Source organism: Salarias fasciatus, chromosome 22 (genome assembly GCF_902148845.1).
Source record: "Salarias fasciatus chromosome 22, fSalaFa1.1, whole genome shotgun sequence".
Lineage (NCBI taxonomy): Eukaryota > Metazoa > Chordata > Actinopteri > Blenniiformes > Blenniidae > Salarias > Salarias fasciatus.
Genome location: NC_043765.1, coordinates 17,985,891 through 18,005,360, shown reverse-complemented (window position 1 = coordinate 18,005,360; position 19,470 = coordinate 17,985,891). Strand labels below are relative to the sequence as shown.

The window sequence follows — 19,470 nt, the reverse complement described above, 5'->3', positions numbered from 1 at the left end:
TGGGCTTTTCTGTGTCAGATCTGCATGATCTTCCTGTGAGTTCATAGAGTTTTTTTCATGTTACTTTGGAAAGGAAAAAAAAATGCATTTCATTTTGATTGATGTCTCAAAACTGCTCATGCATGTGAGTCTGTGAGACTGTCTTTGTTTGGCCTGTGATGGACTGCTGACCTGCACGAGATCTTTGCTCATGGTGGAATCAGCCCCTCCTCCTTGACCCAGAGTTGGATAAAGACGAGGGACGGATGGGAGTCGTAGATGAAATTTGGTGCCCTGAAGCAGATGATGTGATGTATCATTTGATCCTGGGATTTCTGACGTTTATTGTGTTTGTAGCCCACACGCAACAACAAAATACGAAAACAGAGAGGTTAGTAATCAGATTAGAAATAACACTAAAGGTTAGCGCATACAGCCCTTTTAATTATAAAATCTATAAAAAATAAAACTAATTTTAAAATCTATAAAAAAAAATATGTTTAGGGTTTCAATGCTGCATTCGTCTGAACACTGAATTTATTTATTATATGTTGATGTTTAACCACACACCTTCACATCTAACTCAGGGTCGAAGGTTACACTCTGGACATGTTATCAGTCCATCAGACTGAACACAGGAACTGAAAGTCACACAAATGAACAGTTTCACACTTCCCGGTTCACAGCAAATGCACGGTTTTAGACTGTTGGAGGAAACATGCACAAAACTGACACACACAAGAAGAACATGCAAACTCTACCTGGAAACCCCCTTCCAAGCACAACCAGGACTCAGACGTGGAATATGTTCCTCACGATGCAGCGAGGCTGCCAACCACTACACCATATTATCAAAGCTTTTAGGGTAAACACAGTTAGTGAGATTAAAATCTCTCTTTTCTCTAGTCCAGAAGGTGAAACGTGAATATCCCTGACAGACAAAACGCGGGGTTAACTTGACACACGTCTTCTCATTGGTGGGTTTACAGTGACGTCAGGCCACGAGGAAGCGGGAACTCCTACTGTTCTTCTCCACGGCGGATCCGGTAATTAAATTAACGGGAACGGTAAGGTACTTGTCGATTCAGTCTTAATAGTGTTCAATTATGTCCTTTCCTCTTTCTTCCATGTCAGTTAAAGTCTCCACCGTGTCTCAATTAGCCGAAAGTTAAAAGCGTGATGGGTAATTAATGGCGGCGAACAAAAGTAGGCTCAGTCCAGGTGAAAACTTGCTAAACTTTAACTGTACAAAGTCAACATTAATACCCGAGAATCTTTCTGTTATGTGTGTGTGGACTCCCGTTGAAAAAAACCGTACAGAAAATAGCTGCGCTGCATATTGTTTAGTTTAATAATCTTTCGGAAAACTCGGACCGTGTGGCTCTAAACCAGTGTTTCTGTCCTGTGCTTCATGGGTAATGAATCCGAGCTTCTGTATTTGTAAAACGCATTTAAACAACAAAAACGTATCCAAAGTGCTATATATAAACACAGTCAAACATGTCAATATAACAATAGGCAACAATCAAAAATGCTATAAATAAAATATAATAAAACGATAAATCTAATAAAACAATTAAAAGACGTAATAAAACATAGTAACACTCCTTTTATGCATGCAATGTGCCCTGCAGACTCTTCTGTACAATAAATGGATCTATTATGGCATACTTTTCAGCATTTTGGAATTACAATGAGAATCTCTACCTTCTCTCTCTGATATGCTCAAATTCTTCAACATATATTGTCATGACAGATTGAAATGAGATTTACAGTGCAGTTCTTCAGCTACTTCCAATGGTAGCCTGTGTAAACACGCTGAATGACAACAGAGAAAATTCTGTTTTAGATGAAACCTCCTTACAATGGAAATTGTAAAGAAATTTCAGGTGACTAATAGACCCTACAAATATCATCTAATATATAATTTTGGATCAAGTCCTTGATGTAATGTGGGGCCAGTCCATTCAAATCCTAACCCTAAACCTACACAGACTATAAAATCTTACAGTCAATATAAAAATTAATAGACAGCCCAGTCCAAAGATGCGAGTATAGGGGTTATATGTTCCCACTTTTTGATCCCCGTGTAAAGTCGTGCAATAGTATTCTGTACGACTATGTCAAAGGCAGCTTTCAGGTTTAAAAGCACAAAACTGGCAGGACCCCTCGAATCAGCCATTAAAACCTTCCAAAGTGCAGACTCGGTGCTGTGAAATGCCTTTGACTCCAACTGAAACAGGTCTAAAAGCTCTAAAGCGCCATCTTCATTTGTAAAACGCTGCAATTGTACAAAAACACACTTCTCTTAAGGTTTTGCCACAAAGGGTTAATGAACACGATCTACCGAGTGCACTGCGCAAATAACGGATCCATAACGCTTTACATTTTCTATGGCTGTAATTCGTGCTTTCATATAGCGAAATCAGACAATAGATGCGTTCATCTGTTTTCATTAAACTGCACTTGAACAGGTGCTTCATTCGGTCCATCTTTGAACTATTAATAAAGTGAATCGAGGCAAAAGAACATACCGGTAGTTGAAATTGTCTTGTTAGACTAAATCTTGCATCTATTTTGTGTTGTATTAGTCGTATGCATACTGTGATTACCTGCAGTACAGGTATTGTTTGTTGAAGTTAGCTTCTTGCGAAACAGTTTGAGGATTGTATAGATTTCCACAGGTTGTCTGTGAATGACAATGTGATCCTGCAGAATTGTATAAACTAGTGTATTTTTCTTTTACAGTTCCAAAGCTGCAAACATGTCTGACCAGGAAAAAATGCTAGTAAGCCTTGCCGAGAGCTTCGTTCAGGAGTATTATAACCAGTTTGACAACACCAACCGGATGGGACTGAGTAACCTTTATGTAAGTTTGTCAAATCTTCATGTGTATTTTGCATCTGTACATTAAACACTGCAATGTCAGCATATAATGTATACACAGCTGTTAACTACCTTGTTGCCATCACAATTTAATTTCACCATACACCAAGTGCAGAAAACCAGCCTGCTGGATAATTGTGCAAATAATAAAATTACAAAGGCAACATTGATGTCATTTTAGAATCTCTTGACTCATATAAGTTTAACGTTCCTGCTCTGTTTTTATTGTAAATACTAAGGTGCTTGGTAATAAATGTCTGTAAATTTTGAAGTAACAAACATTTTTTTTCCCCCCTCAGTCATTTGATGCTTGTTTGACATGGGAGGGATCACCTTTTCAAGGAAAGGAAGCCATCGCTGGCAAACTAGTAGTGAGTATAGTTCCACAGACTTTTTTTAATCACACCTATTTTGACCATTAAGTGCTTGGATAATTTTATGCAGTAATCAAACAAATAATTCCCTCATTTGATTCATGTTCTTGAGGTTTTACACTTTTATACCAGTGCTTCTGCATGTTTTAGCAACGTACTTGTTTATTATTCATATCATCTGTCATTTAGTCATATTAAAATACATATATTTCAGAGAAACAAGTCATTTTGACAAGTCTGATTTACAGTTTGGCAGATTTGTGTCTTTGTTCTCCTGCAAGGTTTTACAGAGTTTCAAGCTGAGGTGCTGAATGAATGGAAATAGCAATAATACTCATTGCAGTATGAAGTGTTTCTGTCTTACAGTGTCAGCAAAAAGCACAGTTTCTGGCTCTTGCAGCACCTTTTAATAAAATCGTTTCTAATCTACAGAACCTGCCTTTCAAACGTATTAAGCACATTATCACAAAGCAAGACTTTCAACCAACAGTCGACGGTTGTGTCCTCATCATGGTTTTTGGGCAACTACAGGTAAGATTATGAAGTTATTGTGTATTCATATGGTCATTTTTGACGTTATAGCGATAGAAGCCATCTACCTTTACCTACCTTTGAGAACAATGCTCGTTGCTGCGCGACATTGGCTGGGAAGTGGATGGAATTCTTTCATTGTCCTCCACTGAACACACCCTTTATTGAAAGATCTGCATTTGAATCTGCTCTCCAGACGTAGAAGCAGCAACACCTTGGTTTTTATTGCAGGTTCACCTATAAACCTTGCGCTGTTCTATTGTTACTTTCTCCTTTGTACTGTTGTGATGCATCGTTCAACACAGAAGGTATATTTTGTTTGAAGACATGTTTTTTCTTTTTTCTGTAACAGATAGATGACGAACGGCCGATGCCTTTCCATCAAGTGTTCATGCTGAAGTTTCAGAATGGTGGGTGGGCGTGCACAAATGATGTGTTTCGGCTGGGGCTACACAACATTCCTGTGTAGAGCTGCACACTTGTGTTCATTCTGGAGTCTTGGTGAACAGGGATCCCTCTCTGTCTGTGCTTGCAGGACATCAATAAGCACACTGTTGTAAAGAGTAACATTCCTCTGCAAATAAAGAATTCATTCCTCTGAATAGTTGTTTATGTGACTTCTTGTACACACTTTTTTCCAAAATTACAGTGCAACACAATGAACTTTAGAGGTACAAATCTGTTGTTTTTTAGACTTGTTTGTAAAATGAACTTACTTGTTTTCACTGTTTTTTCCAGCTTTGCTGATATTTTGTGATGATTGTTCTGTTCACTGTTGCACAGTTGAAACATTTGAAGTGGTATTGTCTGCAGTTTCCAAAGCACTGTTACAACACATCTGCATTTTTAAGCTTAAGCTACTTTATACTGGGGATTGACAACATTTCTAACATGAAGTAAGTTTCAAATCCCTGTCAACGAAAGTGATATGATCACCGGGTTTATTGTGTAACACTTCTGAAAATTCCTTTCATACTCACAGCCTCATCCAAGAATCCAAAGAAATTTTCTGGACACAACAGGGGCTCCTAATGTAAGATAAATACTTTAACAAAAGTGCTTTTAGTCACTCGTTTAGGACATTGCACCAGCCAAGAAAAAACATGAAGTAACTGCAATACAAACATCTAAAAAAAAGTCACAGCCGCATGCTAAAACTTGTAGATTGTGGCTACGATTAATACAATGGATAATTTCACATTGTTTGCAATCTTTTTTCAGTCTGAGAAGGAAAGAATGTATGAATACCATTACAGAGCACTGCTTTCAGTAATTAAGAATATGCATTGTACTGAGATGAGTGCATCAGAAAACAATGACATTTGTAAAATGTAAATATAATTTAAAAACAAACTAGCAAGAGAATGACAGCATTGGGAAGGTTATGATACGCACTGTTTTTGTAATGGGAGATTGAAGTACAGTCTACAATCATATAATCTAATCATTTAAAATTTGTTCATCTTCGGCCCTCTGTAAGGCGAAATGATTTAATTATCTCTTGTCCAAATACTCCCACTGATTCTGAGCTGATGGGTTTAGGTGATTGCTTTAGAGAAGTCCTCTGTGGTTTTCTCTATTCTACTTTTCATCTTTTTTTTTTTTTAATTTCATTAGTTGTTTATTGATGATGGAGGATTTTTTTTGATAGTACTTCTGTATTCTTATTTTTGTAACAAAAATAGTCACAGCATTTGTCTTATAAGTGAAGAAAAAACTGCTTCATAGTCTTTTCATTCTTGCTTAGGGATTGAATCTGAAGGCTAGGAACTGAAATAAAAAGGTGAAAAAATAAAATCATTCATAAATTATATCTGAATATTTTATATATCCGTCATATTTAGATACAACGCGATCATCAGAGTGTACTCAATATGAAATGTACTTGACAGAAGTGACTTGCTGATGCTCACAGCCCTTTTAAATACATGCTGTATTTAATTTCATTAGATTTTAAGTTTAATTGATGGACGCTTGTCAGGACATGTTCATGTTTCCTCAAGTCTCGTTGCTCGTTACTCTCGCGAGACTTGCCGTTACAAGAGCTGGCATCAAGGAGCTAGCTGAAGGAGATCAGTCTCACTCGCAATGTCTCCGACGGTGAAGAAGGTTCCACAAATGGACGCAATAACTCAGTCATCCGACGACCATAACCTATCAGTAAGTCCTGGTTTCGATACATCCGGCTCTGTATTCAAGCTGCATTGTTACGAGTGAAGAATAAGGGGACGTTTGGGCAGCGGCTCCGTTATTACCCTCAGCAGGCGTGTGGTCGAACTGATGCATTCATTCTTTAAAATTCAACATGTCCATCAAAAGGAGCAGTTTTTTCCATGAACTGAACGCTTAGGGTGAATCGTGAAACTATTAAAGCCCCTTTGGGTCACCTGTCACCCTCATATTATGCTGTCAAGAGGATAAAACCCGCAACATGTCCCACAAAAGAGGCTAAAGCGTTAAAAATAATGCAACAAAAGACAAGGGAAATTCTAGTTTACAATGGTGAGACGGTTTAAAACCCGTCTCGTGGGTATTTAAAGGTCGACCTCGTTTGTTTTGGTTAGGGTTTGTACGCATGCGCACCTGCCATTTTTCGTAATTAAAGGAGCAGTCTGTAAAATGACTTTTTATCTAAGTCTAAAAGACAACGCTGATCAAATCTGTTTTTAATGCTTTGTGTTTTGTAGAACGGGTTCAAAGACAGAGATGCAGATTCTTCAAATGGCTGTGAGACAGAGGAGGAACCTTTGCTTCGAGAAAACCCCAGACGGTTTGTGATCTTCCCCATCCAGTACCATGACATCTGGAAGATGTATAAGCAGGCCCAGGCCTCCTTCTGGACAGTGGAGGAGGTGAGTGTTATAAATGCATTATGTCCAAAAGGGGGACTCTAGAAAAAAGTACTGATAAAGTTTTGTAAAATGTTAGATTCAGTTGTCTAATTTGGAACGTTTTCAGCAAGTGTCCTCTCTGAATGAGCCCCTTGCCTTGACGGAGCTTGTGCAAAGTTGATGTTTTGTGTTTCAGGTTGATCTCTCCAAAGACTTGTTACACTGGGACCGTTTGAAGCCAGAGGAAAAACATTTCATCTCTCACGTCCTGGCTTTCTTTGCTGCCAGTGATGGCATTGTCAACGAGAACCTGGTGAGAATACTGCACGTGTTTCGTAGCCTGTATGCATCACACAACTAAAAATATTATTTTCACAAGTTTCACATAACATAACTCTTATTTTTGTGTTTTATCTGACAGGTGCAGAGGTTCAGCCAGGAGGTACAACTCCCTGAAGCGCGCTCCTTCTACAGCTTCCAGATCCTCATTGAGTCGGTTCACTCAGAGATGTACAGTGTGCTCATCAACACCTATATCAGGGACCTCAAGGAGAGGTCAGTTACTTTAGTGTCTGACTTCTACAAGTGAGCACGATTCAGGCCGAATTTGCTGGGGGTTAAAGTAAGACTAGTGTCACTGCAGTGTGAGATATTCTTGCCAACTTGTCTTATTTTCTGTTACAACTGTTAAACTCACTGCACCTGTTCGTCACAGGATAAGTTATAACCACATTTCCCATATCTCTAACTGCTTCAGCTTTATTCCACCTGCATATAAAAAAAACAATCTATCTGATCACCGCATTTCATGCAGTTCCTGAATTTTTTTTTTTTTTACAAGGCCGTGTCTCGTTGATTTTAGTCTGTCAGTGTTTCAAATTTCAGGAAAAATCAACCTGTTAATATCGATACTAGTTACTCTGAAATGACACAAAAAGATGCATTTCAGAGGCATTTTACAGTTTATACTGAATATACTGAATTGCTTGGTGGTGGTTAGCACTTTCACAAAAGAAATCCTTACCAGTGATTCAAGTCTAAAATGGAACTAAGATCTTGTCTCAAGTGAGTTTGCATGTTGCTCTTGTGCTACTGGAGGTTTTCTCCAGGCACTCTAGTTTTCTCCATCAGACAAAACTCATGTGTTTGATGCTAATTTGCAGTTATAAAAATTGTTCTATAAGTGTGAATATGAGTGTTTGTGGTTGTCTTGCTTTGTTATGGATGGGTAACCTGTCCAGTTTGTGCTTTACTTTCACCCAAAATCATCTCCAGCACCCTGCAACCCTGAGTTGATTGAAGTTGGATGGACTGACTCATGATGGGTTTCTGTTTTTACAGGGATTATTTGTTCAACGCCATTCAGAACATGCCTTGTGTGAGACGAAAAGCCGATTGGGCCCTGCAGTGGATAAATGACAGCAAATCCACCTTTGGTAAATAAAGATACAGAATTGAAACAACAGCATTCTAGACTGAGTTAATGAACAACTGCGGATTGACTCATTTCCCCCTTTTATGAGTTTCTGATAGTTTTGACTTCTGTGGTCACAGGAGAGCGAATCGTGGCTTTTGCAGCTGTGGAGGGGATCTTCTTCTCCGGCTCATTTGCTGCCATCTATTGGCTCAAGAAGAGAGGCCTCATGCCCGGTCTCACTTACTCCAATGAGCTAATTAGCAGGGACGAGGTGAGACGATTTCACAAATAGAAAGACCTCTGTCACTGATCAACATATTGTAGTGCAGTGAGGAACACATGTTGTTCTGCATGTGTAAAGCAAATGTATGTGTTGCCATCCTCCCTAGGGTCTGCACTGTGACTTTGCCTGCCTGCTGTACAGATACCTGTTAAAAAAGCCCTCAAAAGACAGAGTCAAGGACATCATCACGAAAGCTGTTGACATTGAGCAGGTCAGTAAATACACAAGTGATTCAAATAAGAGCTTTATATATTGCTTTTAATTTGTTACTAGGTCTGCCGAGTGATTTGGAAGCTTCCAACAATTTGAATTGATTGCAAATGAACTAAAAATTTGTTTTGTCTTTCAGGAGTTCTTGACAGAGGCCTTGCCCGTTGATCTCATCGGGATCAACAGTTGTCTCATGAAGCAGTACATCGAGTTTGTGGCCGACAGACTTCTCACTGAACTCGGACTGGACAAGGTAATTTCACTTCACTACGGCTATAATTAAGACCAAATGGTAATTTCTTCTTTAAATTTTTGACACTATGGATTGTTGATTTGCTCTCTGGCCTCATACTGAGAGGGTACCTGGATTTCTATTTATAGTCTACATCTTTTCCCTGTGCATGAAATTTCTCCAGGTGCTCTGATTTCCTCCCTTAGTATGAAAACAACAATTCAGTGTCTTTTTGTGTCTGTAAAAATGTGAAAAATCCATTCTGTTTTAACGTTTTGTAAATAAACTTTTCTTCTGTTTTGTTCCCCTCTCACCATTCTGTCTCAAATACAAAGGTTTACCAAGCTGAAAACCCATTCGACTTCATGGAGTCCATTTCTCTGGAGGGAAAGACCAACTTCTTTGAGAAAAGAGTCGCAGAGTATCAAAGACTTGGAGTCATGTCGAACATGATGGGCGGTGAATTCACTCTGGATGCAGACTTTTAAATCAGCATTCTAATAAACGGTTGTTACATTTGACTTATTTATTTCCGCTGATGCAGTTTGACGAAAGCTTTGTTGAAATGCACATGGTCATGTTCTCATTTAGAACTCCATATGGAGGAAAAAAGTCGTATAAGCTCTGATCCGTGGGTGAGTGTCGGTGACTGGGAGTTGTAAAGTGTTTTATTGAGTTTCAGTTGCGGTTTACGGATTTTTATGTGAAATAAAATATTTTATAAACGAAAACGTGTTTTTGCTGCATTCGTGACGGATGTGGATGTGGTTTGTGTTGGGATTAGGCCAGATTAGCCACGCCTCCGCTAGCTAGCATGCTGGAAATGAAAGCTAGCTGCTGGTGTTTACGTGTTCTGGGAAGATGGCCGGAGACGTGCGGGGTTTCGCTCTGGAGAAAGCCGAGGTGCTCTCCGGCCGCCTGAAAGAGCTCCTGTCCTCGGGACAGGGATACGTGCGGGCTCAGTTCGGGGTGGACCTGGGCCTGGAGCCGGAGCTGTACCCGACCTGGGTGGTCCTGTCCACGGCCGCGGCGGGGCTGCTGCTGCTGCTCGCGCTGTCCTGGGCCGCCGTCTGCGGCGGGCGGCTCGCCGGGAAAAGGCGGGGATCCCCGGACACCCGGAGCGAGCCGGCGAAGGCCGACCCTGGGAAGACGAGCAAAGCCGAGGAGCCGAAGAAGAGGAACAAAAAGAAAAGCGTCGAAAAGGTAATGGAGGACGAATCGTGGTAATGAATAAACCCTGAACGAAGCTCGTTCATTCAACTGTCCCGACGTCTCTTCTGTCACTTTATGTTCACGGTTAGCTTTCTAGTGTCTGTTTGTTTACTACACAACACGAATTAAGTCATCCAGGGACAGCCCTCTGCCCCCTCTTACTGCAGACTAAAACAAACCTATTACCCTAATGAATAAGCGGGGAATCGCTTTGTTTTGTTTGGAAAGACTGAGCTGTCTGCTGACAGACACCAGTCTGTTTGATGCTAGCTTGTTAAAACAGGATCATCTGTGCAGCCTCTTAATTATCTATATTTATAACGTGAAACTGCTTAAAAACACTGACTTAAAAGCTGAGCAGCTGTTAAACAGCTTGGAAAGCTCATTTACAGTAATCCACAACCAAAAGCCTTTGTATACAAGTGTTATTAACAAGTACTGTCGAGGCCGCCCTCCAATAAACCAGCCTTTATAGGTGTGGAAGCTGCTAAATATTGATCCCAGTGTTTGCCTCCATTTCTATTATTCTTTGATCAAAGAATTTTGAATTCCTGTCATATTCCTGGATCATCTCCTTTGTTTTGTTCACCCTTCCCCTCCAGAAGGCTCAGTCCAATGGTCAGCCTGTGACAGTGGCTCAAGGCGAGGTTAAAGAGACCGAGAGGGTTTCCAAACCACCACCACAGATCAAAACACAGAAGGTAAAGTTGGAAATCAGGAGACTGCTTGAAATCCTGGTGATTACTGACTCTCTGGAGTTGGACAAGCTTTCATTTCATCTGTGCTGTCTGTTCTAAATGAGACATGACTGAAGCTGGCCTGCCACTCCTTCTCAGGAAGGCTACGTGTCAGGGCGTCAAAGGACAGCAAGCCGGCAGCAATTAAAATATGTGTGCTGTTAATCACCCGTGTCCACAGGTGCATGAGGCGCTGGCTCCAGCGCAGGTGAAAAAGAACAAGAAGAAGGCCAAAGCAGCGGAGGTGAAACCAGTTCAGCATGTGGCTCCATCCGACGGGAAGGAACTTGATGATGGTGAGTTTCAAGTGAACGGGAAATTTCTTAACAACTTCTCATTTTCAACCTAACCACCTTTTTTTTTTTTTTGGAAGAAAGCCCCTTATTTCTATCCGGAGTTACTCAACATATCATTCTCATTTAGCGGTCAATGGTGCTTTTAAAAATAGAAGCCAACCTCAGTGAGGCGAGGGTGCTAACCTCTTCACAAGTGTTCGTCCTTCAAGTGGCTTTGTGATTTACTTGTCTCTGTGTGTGTTGAACAGGTGCGTGGGAGACGAAGGTCAGTAACCGAGAAAAGAGGCAGCAGCGAAGGAAAGACAAAAGCTCTGAGGACTCCGGTAGTCCGGGAGGCGTGGAAGCCCCCAAAACCCACGTGGAGGCACCAGCAGCCGCCCTGCCGACCAGGAGGAACAGAGGAAATCATGGTAGTTATTAAAGAGGGGTGTTCTGGGGTTTAAATGTTTTATAGTTTGGTTTAAAGAAACAAAGTATATGACTGTGCATTGGTTAACATACAGCTTTAAAAGATGACTGAGATTTTCAATGTGTAGTTCTGATGTATATAGACCACTGTTCAGTAAAATGTAGTAATGCTTGTGCATATTTCTATTTAATTCTTTTTCAGAGTCTCTACATGCAAGGGCGGCTGGAAAGAGAGACACATCTGGTAAAAGCAAGATGAGCTTTTATTTTTTTATGACAGCTTCTTATTGAATCATATAGTGACAAAATAAGAGATATTTTTTTATGCCTTTTTTACTGTCTCAATATCTTTGCCAGCTAAAACCTCTTGTGTTATTTAAGAATAAGGTTGCGTGCGGTTGATGATGCTGATGGCAGCTCCAGATGAACCTTTCATGTCTGCCTGCCTTCTCAGTGACCTCCAGCTGGAGGGACGAGCCCACCGGCAACGGTCCAGGCTGGACTGATATTTCTATGAAGATCTCAGCTAAGATGGGCGCTATGGAAGGAACCAAGTGGAGTGGCATCCCGGCAGCTGGACACTACCGGCCCCAGTCTGAAGCCCAGCCCTGGGCACAGGAGGCACAAGGTACCCTCTCCCCCATACCCGCGCGGGCTTTTGGTCGGATGCTAGCAGGTTCAATCACTAGGAGTGTAAATTTGATTCCCTGTGAGACTGCCTCAGACATTTCCTCATTGTCAAAAGAAGAGAAAACCTTTGTAAAAACAGACTTGACTTTCAGGTTTATTATCAGGGCGAGGAGTCATGCTGTGTGAATGCCTGTTGGTGCTTTGTTAGAACACCTTCCTGACATTATAATTCACTGTATTGTGCAACGTCACGATCAGCCTGGAGTGGCGTGGACGCCCGGATGAAGCCTGACCTCACGCCCGTGACCTTCTCCATGCTGGGACTCAACACCACCGGTTGGTACTATGTCACCCACTCAGTCTGGATTGGACTATTGGTAATTCTTCTGAAATATTTTCCTTAACTTGGTGATTCCTGTCATGCCCCCTTCTTTCTTTCTGTCTCTTCTTAGATCCGATATCAAATTCACTTGAGCTGCAGTGGGCGAGCCGCCCCGTCGACGACGAATGGTCCGGATTCAGTAAGTAGCTCACAGTTTTCCCCCTCTCATCCTATTATCTTAAAACCCTCTGCTTCTTCACAAATCCAGGCTCTTCTATACCATTTCCTCTGTATTTCTCAGATGGGATTGCGTCGATGGACCCCAGCTCAGACTGGAACGCTCCAGCAGAGCACTGGGGGAACTATGAAGCGCCTCCGGCTTTGGTCTCACCAGCTCCTCTGCCGAAGGAACAACCTGCTCCCAACAAGGTTTTACATTGAAGTGCAAGACAATTTTTTTTTTTTTTTTTTTTATAATCCTCTCCTGGAAATCTCAAAAATGCAATTTGTTTTTAGGTATCAGAAGATGAGAAGGACAACGGGGATCCATCTGGAGGAGCGGCTAAGTCTAAAAAGAAGCGGAAAAAGAAGAAGACAGCAGAAGAGGAGGCTGATATTAAGGCAAGAAGCAAAACATCTCGTCTATCAGATGAAAAGGTTTTAAAATGTGCTCATTTCATTTATGTTTTTGCCTTGTTTTTTGTTTTGCAGATGGTGAACCCTGCACCTCCAGGTCCTGCAGCACTCAAACCCCAGGAGCTTCCTGTGCTGTCCTCCAAAAAGCAGAATACCATCATATCCTCCACTCAGAGTAAGTGTCAGCAAGTGGGGCTTTAGCTTTTTGTTCAGTCAGTTATAAAAAATGAAAGAAATCACAGAGAATAAATGTATCTTTCAGAAAGAAAATACTGTGTCGGTCTCAATATAAGATCTATATACAAGGCTCAGCTTGGAAAAAATGTGTTTTCAGACCAAATCTTGTTTTTATGAGGACATGAGGAATGGGACACCAGTATAGATTAAAAGGTTAATAGAGGAACTTCACTAAACTTTTCAAATGTTTTCTAGAATTTCCCAGAAACTCTGAGGGACACATGCTCTCATAGAGTAAAAAAAAAAAAGTAAACCTCAAGAACCCTGTTATTATTTGATGGCATCATTTTTTTTAAAGCCTTTATCAGAAGGATATTTTTCAGCTTTTATATTTGTGAGGCTGCCCAGCTGTCCATTACTGAGTGTTGACGGTGGTTTTTAAGATACAGATTTTGAGGTTTATGGGAAAAGAATGCCGATGAAATGAAGGGTTTATTCTCAGATTTGATGTTATTCCTGAATTCAGTAAAATCCACTCGGTCTGCTGTAAAGCACTGGACAGTCTCCACTTTCGCATTTTAAACTTTCTTCTAGACGTGTTTTGAGAAAAAACTTCCATTGTCTTACTTGCCCTTTGTCTCTGCAGAGAAGTCGGAGCCGACTGCAGAGCCTCCCAAACCCTCCGGGAAGAAAAAGGCTCGAAAGGAAACATGAAGTCGCATCAAAGGTCCAGACTAAGCATATATATGCAAATGATTGTTAAATGATTGTCACATGCAATAAAATTCCAGGTACACAGTTTATTTTATCATTTCCAGAAACAAAAAGTAAAACAAGCAGCAGATATCACCTGCTTGGATAAACGTAGAGGTGAAATGTGGTCCTATGGACTGAAAATAATTTGCACTATTTGCTAACGCAGCAACAGGAGCGGAGTGTCCGGCGGGGTGAACTTATAAAGGAGGTATATGTTTAATAGCATCAAAAGTGTTTGTTTTCCTCCTCCAAGAGTGTATGTAGTACTTTACCCAAAAATACAAAACGGGTTTCAATTCTTTTATTATTATTTTTTTTTTATTGTGAGTAATTTTAAACGAACTGTACATCTTTGTTCCCCAAAATGTTGCACTTTGTTTTATTTGCTGCTGTCCCCCTTAAGTATTTTATGTACTGAAATGTTCCGTACTTAGGGATTGAGGGCAGATTTGGACTTTTCTCAAATCTATTTCACTGCAACACTCACATGTGCAAATGTGCATCGACACATTCAGGCATATAAGAGAATCTGACGATAATAAAACTCTCATCATTACGTGAGAGAATAACTCCGCTGTTTGCAGAGTCCAAACTTCCCCTTTTTGTGCAGATGTGCTGTTTATGGGTATTATTATTATTAGTCTAATTTAATAAAAATTCACATCATTAATAAAAGCTTTGTGGTTGAAAAACAACAAGCTAGTAAGTCATGCAAACATGTGGCATGTGAGTGTTGTTTATAAGTAGGTTTGACTGTAGTTTATTACCCCCTGAAACACATCCTTACTGTTTGTAAGCTGTGCAGTTTTGCTCCTTTAAACTAAATGGCAGCTGTGGTGCATGTCAGTTATTGGGGTATCATGTTCTAGAAAAGTACCCACAATTCCTGCAGCATAATCCACTTCTTTGTCTCGTGCAAAATGGTTTTAGCGTATTGTGATTTGATAAGGTTCACTCTGTCTGAGCTGCAAGAATCAAGCGGTCGATTTAACTTGACATTTTGTGGTAATAATTCAGAATAAATGGTGTATATTTGGCATTTAATCAATCAAATAATTCTTTTAGGAGATTTCATGAAATCACTGCAGTAACTGATATGAACCACCAGGAGGCACTGCTGTATGGAGTCCAGAGCAGTAGCATTGTTTCCCTCTCATGAGTTTCTTGTTGTTCTCTCTATCAGTCCTTTCTGCACTCTGTAGGATTGTTTTTTGAACCCATTTCTTCCAGTTTCGTGCTCGAGAAAGCCTTGCCATATGTACAGACTGTAAGGGCTTTTTCCTCTTCTGTAATTGCACTGTGCAAAAGGCTTTTGATGACTTCTTTTCGATGTCCATGAATTGCTTTTACTACTTTTTGCAGAATGTGAACCGTGTGACTTTTTTTTTTTCTTTTAAGGTTTCTACCTGACTTCCGAGTCTTTGAAGTGTTTTCAACCTGAACTGAAGAAATGCTTAAAGACGTGACAAAGAGCAGCTTTAACCCCATAGTCAAGAAAGTCGTCTGAAAACAACACACAAACTTAATGACACGCCTGCGTGTGAGGAATCTAATTCCATTGCCTTAAACCTGTAGATGTGTAGAAATGCATCAGAGTCTTATTTAATAGTTTCAATGCAGTTGCGAGTTTCGATGTCAGACTTGATTTTGTTTTGCATGACTTTGATAACCGTACACGGAAGGAAACGATCAAACTTTTTTCTTTTTTTTTCTTTTTTTTTTTTGCTTTAACTGTTAGTACCTGGCCCTAGAGTACCACTCAGTATGTGTTACTGTGATAGCTTTCTGCGAGGAGACAACTCGCAGCATTTCTGTGGCCGTCCAGTTTAGAGGAAATTAACATGTTTTTCGTGTGGGCTAATAAAGAGCCTTAGTGCTTCTGAGGTGTTGATCAGCTGGTGGTGGTAGTTGTCTGTAGGCCTGTTAGATCACGGGGGACTAAATGATGTGTCGCTGTGGCTTCGGGTGCCCTTTTTTTTTTGTTCAATTTTTACTGATGAGTAACCTGATTCAATCAATGTATTTATATACTTGTCTCTAGCAAAGGACTTCTTTTTTTTTGTGAATGGTTTTGTTTATCGAGGAGATACAAATGATATTTCTATGTTTGTTTGGTAAAGATGAACATTAAATGAGAAATGCTTGATATCACATTGTCGTGGTGCGATTTGGTGTTATTGTCAGCTGCTGACATGGGAAAAAAATGAGTTGGAAAATATTTAAAATAAAAGAGGCACTTGGAAATTTAAGGATTTACCATGCAAATTTCATCAGTCTCTGAGCCATTTTATCCAGCCCGGGAGTACTGAGCACACACACACACACACTCTTCTATTTATTGTCAACAGTGCGTCTTACATACTTTTTTTCAGAATGTGAGAAGAAACCAGACACCACTCTCTGGTGAAAAATGCATTGAAATATCCACCCCAAAAAAATCTCCTATATTGCAATATGCATTTTTACAAATTCACCCTGACAGGTGAATAATGTTAGTTAATAAAAAAAACTGTACTTCTAAAAATATCTTCATATATCCTGTTTGTTGTAAATTCAGAAGTATGTCAAAAGTATGTTGCTTGTTTAAGACATATGCAAATAGAGATTCTCTTCTTTGACATATCTGAAAATAGTTTGATATGTTCTATCAATGTGTATTTTTAACAATCTTCAGCTTTTTCAAGGGACTATCAAGGGACTGTTTTGTTCTCGTTTAGCTTAGTAATCAAAAAAACAAAATATTAGCAATCATAATTCCTTTTCTTCATTTGTCGTTATTCGCTGTCCTGTACATAAATAAATCTGAACTGAATGAGAGTTTATCCTCACTTTCATATTGCATGACCCAGTTAATCATAATCTTTGTTTCCAGTAATGTTGTCCTCATCTCTTTTGAAAAGTACATTTTAAATATTTGACCAGAATCAAATCCCTAATCCAGAAACTCATCCTGCAGGATGCAGTTTAAAAGTAGTTTAATGAAAGCAAAAAGAACCTTCAGATGTTATCTTTGTGAAGGAAAAAAAAAAAAAGAACTGCCTTTTCCACCAGCAGCTGTGACATGAGACAGATTGTCCCATCCGTCCAGTCTCGTGCTGTTTTCACGTTTGTCGTCCGTCATAATCTCTCATAAATACGGTGCACACTCGCTGGATGCTACGGCGCGAATGTGTGTCAGCGGCCGGCCCTGTGTCGGGCTCCCTGGCTGCACTGACCCTCCTGAGGCCAAACCCGCTGCCTGCCTCCGTCAATGTGGCGGTGCAGTCGCGTGGCACGCTCGCAGAGCTTGACCTCCTTCGCCTCATCTCTCCCTCCGCAGCCCTTATCTCTCAGTTCATTTGGGATTTACCAGCTTTTAATCTCCCACAATCTCTGGCTCGCTGTCCATTCACCTTCACTTCAGTGTAATGTCATGTTTGTTTTTCATTCTTTCCCTGCCGGGGGATCGTTGAGCTCATTTGCAGTGTGTGTGTGTGTGTGTGTGTGTGTGTGTGTGTGTGTGTTTGTATGAAAGGCAGCAAACAAGGAAAGTCACTCTGTAATGGATGGCACTGTGGCCCAGCCATTAAAATCACTCCATAATGCTGTGTAACAGAAAATCGATTGAAAGTTCCTACGATGCTCCTCATTTTCATGTCATTCATAACTAATGAATGGTTTGTGAAAAAGATATACAATAAAAAGAAGTGAAAATTGCAGTGTTCTTCCTATAGGGCTTTGTACTTTGGCTCTTCTTCACATAAACATTTTCAATCTGTGACCATTCAGACACGTGTGATGGAAAATGTTTCAGACTGGAAAACAGACCGCGGCTGTGGGATTTTGTCTTCGCCCTGAGCTCCAGCATTTTAAGAGGTGGCAGCCTGGTCAGTATTAAGTCATGGCAGGAGAGAGGAAAATCCCCTGATGGGACGATGATGCTGTCCGCCCACTCCAGCTTAGAGCTGTCTGTCACTGCTCCATCTGTCCAGACTGAGAGGGACGAATCGACGTGTAGTCTAATCTGATTTCTTGTTTGAGTATTAAAAAACATGTCAGTCTATTTATTTATTTATTTTTGCTCCAAAACTAATTGCACTTTAATATCAGTTATTTGAGTACAGGAATTAATCTCTGCTACAATAAACACATTTCTTTTTCTTGCTCACTTTTTAACAGCTGACAAAAGAAGTGACTGTTTTAGTGGTCGGGCATCATCTGAACACAGGATTTCAGCACCAACGAGCGAGAACCATTTTTACAGCCTTATTATCTCAAGAGAAACAGGAAGTAGTTATGCCAGCTATCAAGATATGGGATTAGAGTACAACACGTTTAGATAAGAATAGTAACCACAATGTAAATACTGATATTTCCACATGGGAATCAACTCAAAATACACAAATAATAGAAAATATTCTATTGATTTAGATTTTGGCTGAGTAGTTTTGTTCATACTTATGAGGAATTCACAGTTCAGTTCAAACTTCGTGGCTTGGATTTTGTGGCCAGCGAGATTATACTTTTAACAGAATTCATTCTGGCTTTATGTTCACCACACAGTGAAGCTGTGCATGATAAAGGCTGCAGATTTCCTGAGGACAGAAAAGCAACAGATAACATTCTCAAGATGCTCTTCCGCACTGAAACAAATTCAAAACTATGGAAATGTCTCTATTTATGGATTCTTATTGAAATGATTCATTGATCCTGCTTCTTTTACTGAATCAAAAACATTTTCTTTCCCAGAGGCATAAACCACATTAATTCACACGTTCATTGATTCACACACATTCTGCACAGTACAAAAATTTCAAACATCTGCTGTGAAACATTAGGAAACCTACTGCCGTATTGTGACATTCTATATTGTTTTTTTTTTTTTTTTTAATAATCCGGGGGTACACAGTGGGGCAGTGGTTTGAGCTCTTGCCTCACAGTGAAAAGGTCCAGGTTCTGTGTTCAGTTTGTGTGTTCTCAGCGTGTGTGTGTGTGTGTGTTGATTTCCTCCAAGTATTCTGGTTAAATCCCACGGTCCAAAAACATGTATGTATGTGAGGCGGTGTGAATGTGAGTGAGTGTGTGTGTGACTGTCTGTCTCTCTGGATGGATGGATGACGTGCTCAGATTTTTTGGAGGGACTGAAACTAAGGAAGAAACAATGGGAATGTCAGCACTCTTCTTTTGCGAATGTTTCATTGCTGACAACACTAAAAACTAATCTATTTTTTACTGAACTGTTGAGCGAGAGTGCAATAATTTAACCGTGTGAGCGTTGGTGGAATTCATGTGAAAGTGACTCACTTGTGTGTAGGAGTGAGGAGTTTCTGTGTGAGGGACTGACTGGGTGGGAGGATGGGTAGCCCCCCCATGTGGCCCCCACAGTTTGTGGAATCGCCCCTGCTATTGGTTGCTTTAAATGAATGTAAAACGCCATTTGGCTGAGGAGGTGAACGTGGCTCTCAGACACACATGATGGGACGGTAGCCCTGAAATATTCAGTGTAATCATAAATCCGTTTTTCCATCCTCCTCCTCTCCTCTCCTCTCCTCCTCCTCCTCCTGCTCGGTGCCT

At 40.4% G+C, this 19,470-nt stretch overlaps 3 protein-coding genes across 4 annotated transcripts; all 3 read left to right on the top strand.

The window, feature by feature from the left end:
* The first annotated feature begins 977 nt into the window (after window positions 1-977).
* LOC115409602 (nuclear transport factor 2-like) lies at window positions 978-4,372 on the top strand. Of its 2 annotated transcripts, none has more exons than XM_030120845.1 (5): window positions 978-1,046; window positions 2,728-2,848; window positions 3,165-3,236; window positions 3,672-3,770; window positions 4,123-4,372. In XM_030120845.1, the coding sequence occupies exons 2-5, from the start codon at window positions 2,744-2,746 to the stop codon at window positions 4,237-4,239; spliced, it is 393 nt and encodes a 130-aa protein (XP_029976705.1). In that variant the 5' UTR covers window positions 978-1,046; window positions 2,728-2,743; the 3' UTR covers window positions 4,240-4,372. The 2 variants fall into 2 exon arrangements, with proteins under 2 accessions (XP_029976705.1, XP_029976706.1); XM_030120846.1 differs by having other exon boundaries at window positions 981-1,051.
* A 1,433-nt stretch (window positions 4,373-5,805) lies between these two features.
* Window positions 5,806-9,456, top strand: rrm2b (ribonucleotide reductase M2 b). Its single transcript, XM_030120552.1, has 9 exons — window positions 5,806-5,930; window positions 6,458-6,622; window positions 6,798-6,914; window positions 7,023-7,156; window positions 7,943-8,037; window positions 8,156-8,289; window positions 8,408-8,512; window positions 8,651-8,764; window positions 9,079-9,456. Exons 1-9 carry the CDS (start codon window positions 5,859-5,861, stop codon window positions 9,229-9,231), a joined length of 1,089 nt encoding a protein of 362 aa, XP_029976412.1. The 5' UTR covers window positions 5,806-5,858; the 3' UTR covers window positions 9,232-9,456.
* Window positions 9,457-9,566: 110 nt separating this feature from the next.
* On the top strand, window positions 9,567-14,213 carry mtdha (metadherin a). Its single transcript, XM_030120413.1, has 12 exons — window positions 9,567-9,946; window positions 10,558-10,656; window positions 10,874-10,988; window positions 11,237-11,398; window positions 11,599-11,640; window positions 11,851-12,024; window positions 12,285-12,362; window positions 12,479-12,547; window positions 12,650-12,777; window positions 12,865-12,969; window positions 13,060-13,159; window positions 13,808-14,213. Exons 1-12 carry the CDS (start codon window positions 9,605-9,607, stop codon window positions 13,873-13,875), a joined length of 1,482 nt encoding a protein of 493 aa, XP_029976273.1. The 5' UTR covers window positions 9,567-9,604; the 3' UTR covers window positions 13,876-14,213.
* The last annotated feature ends 5,257 nt before the right edge of the window (window positions 14,214-19,470 follow it).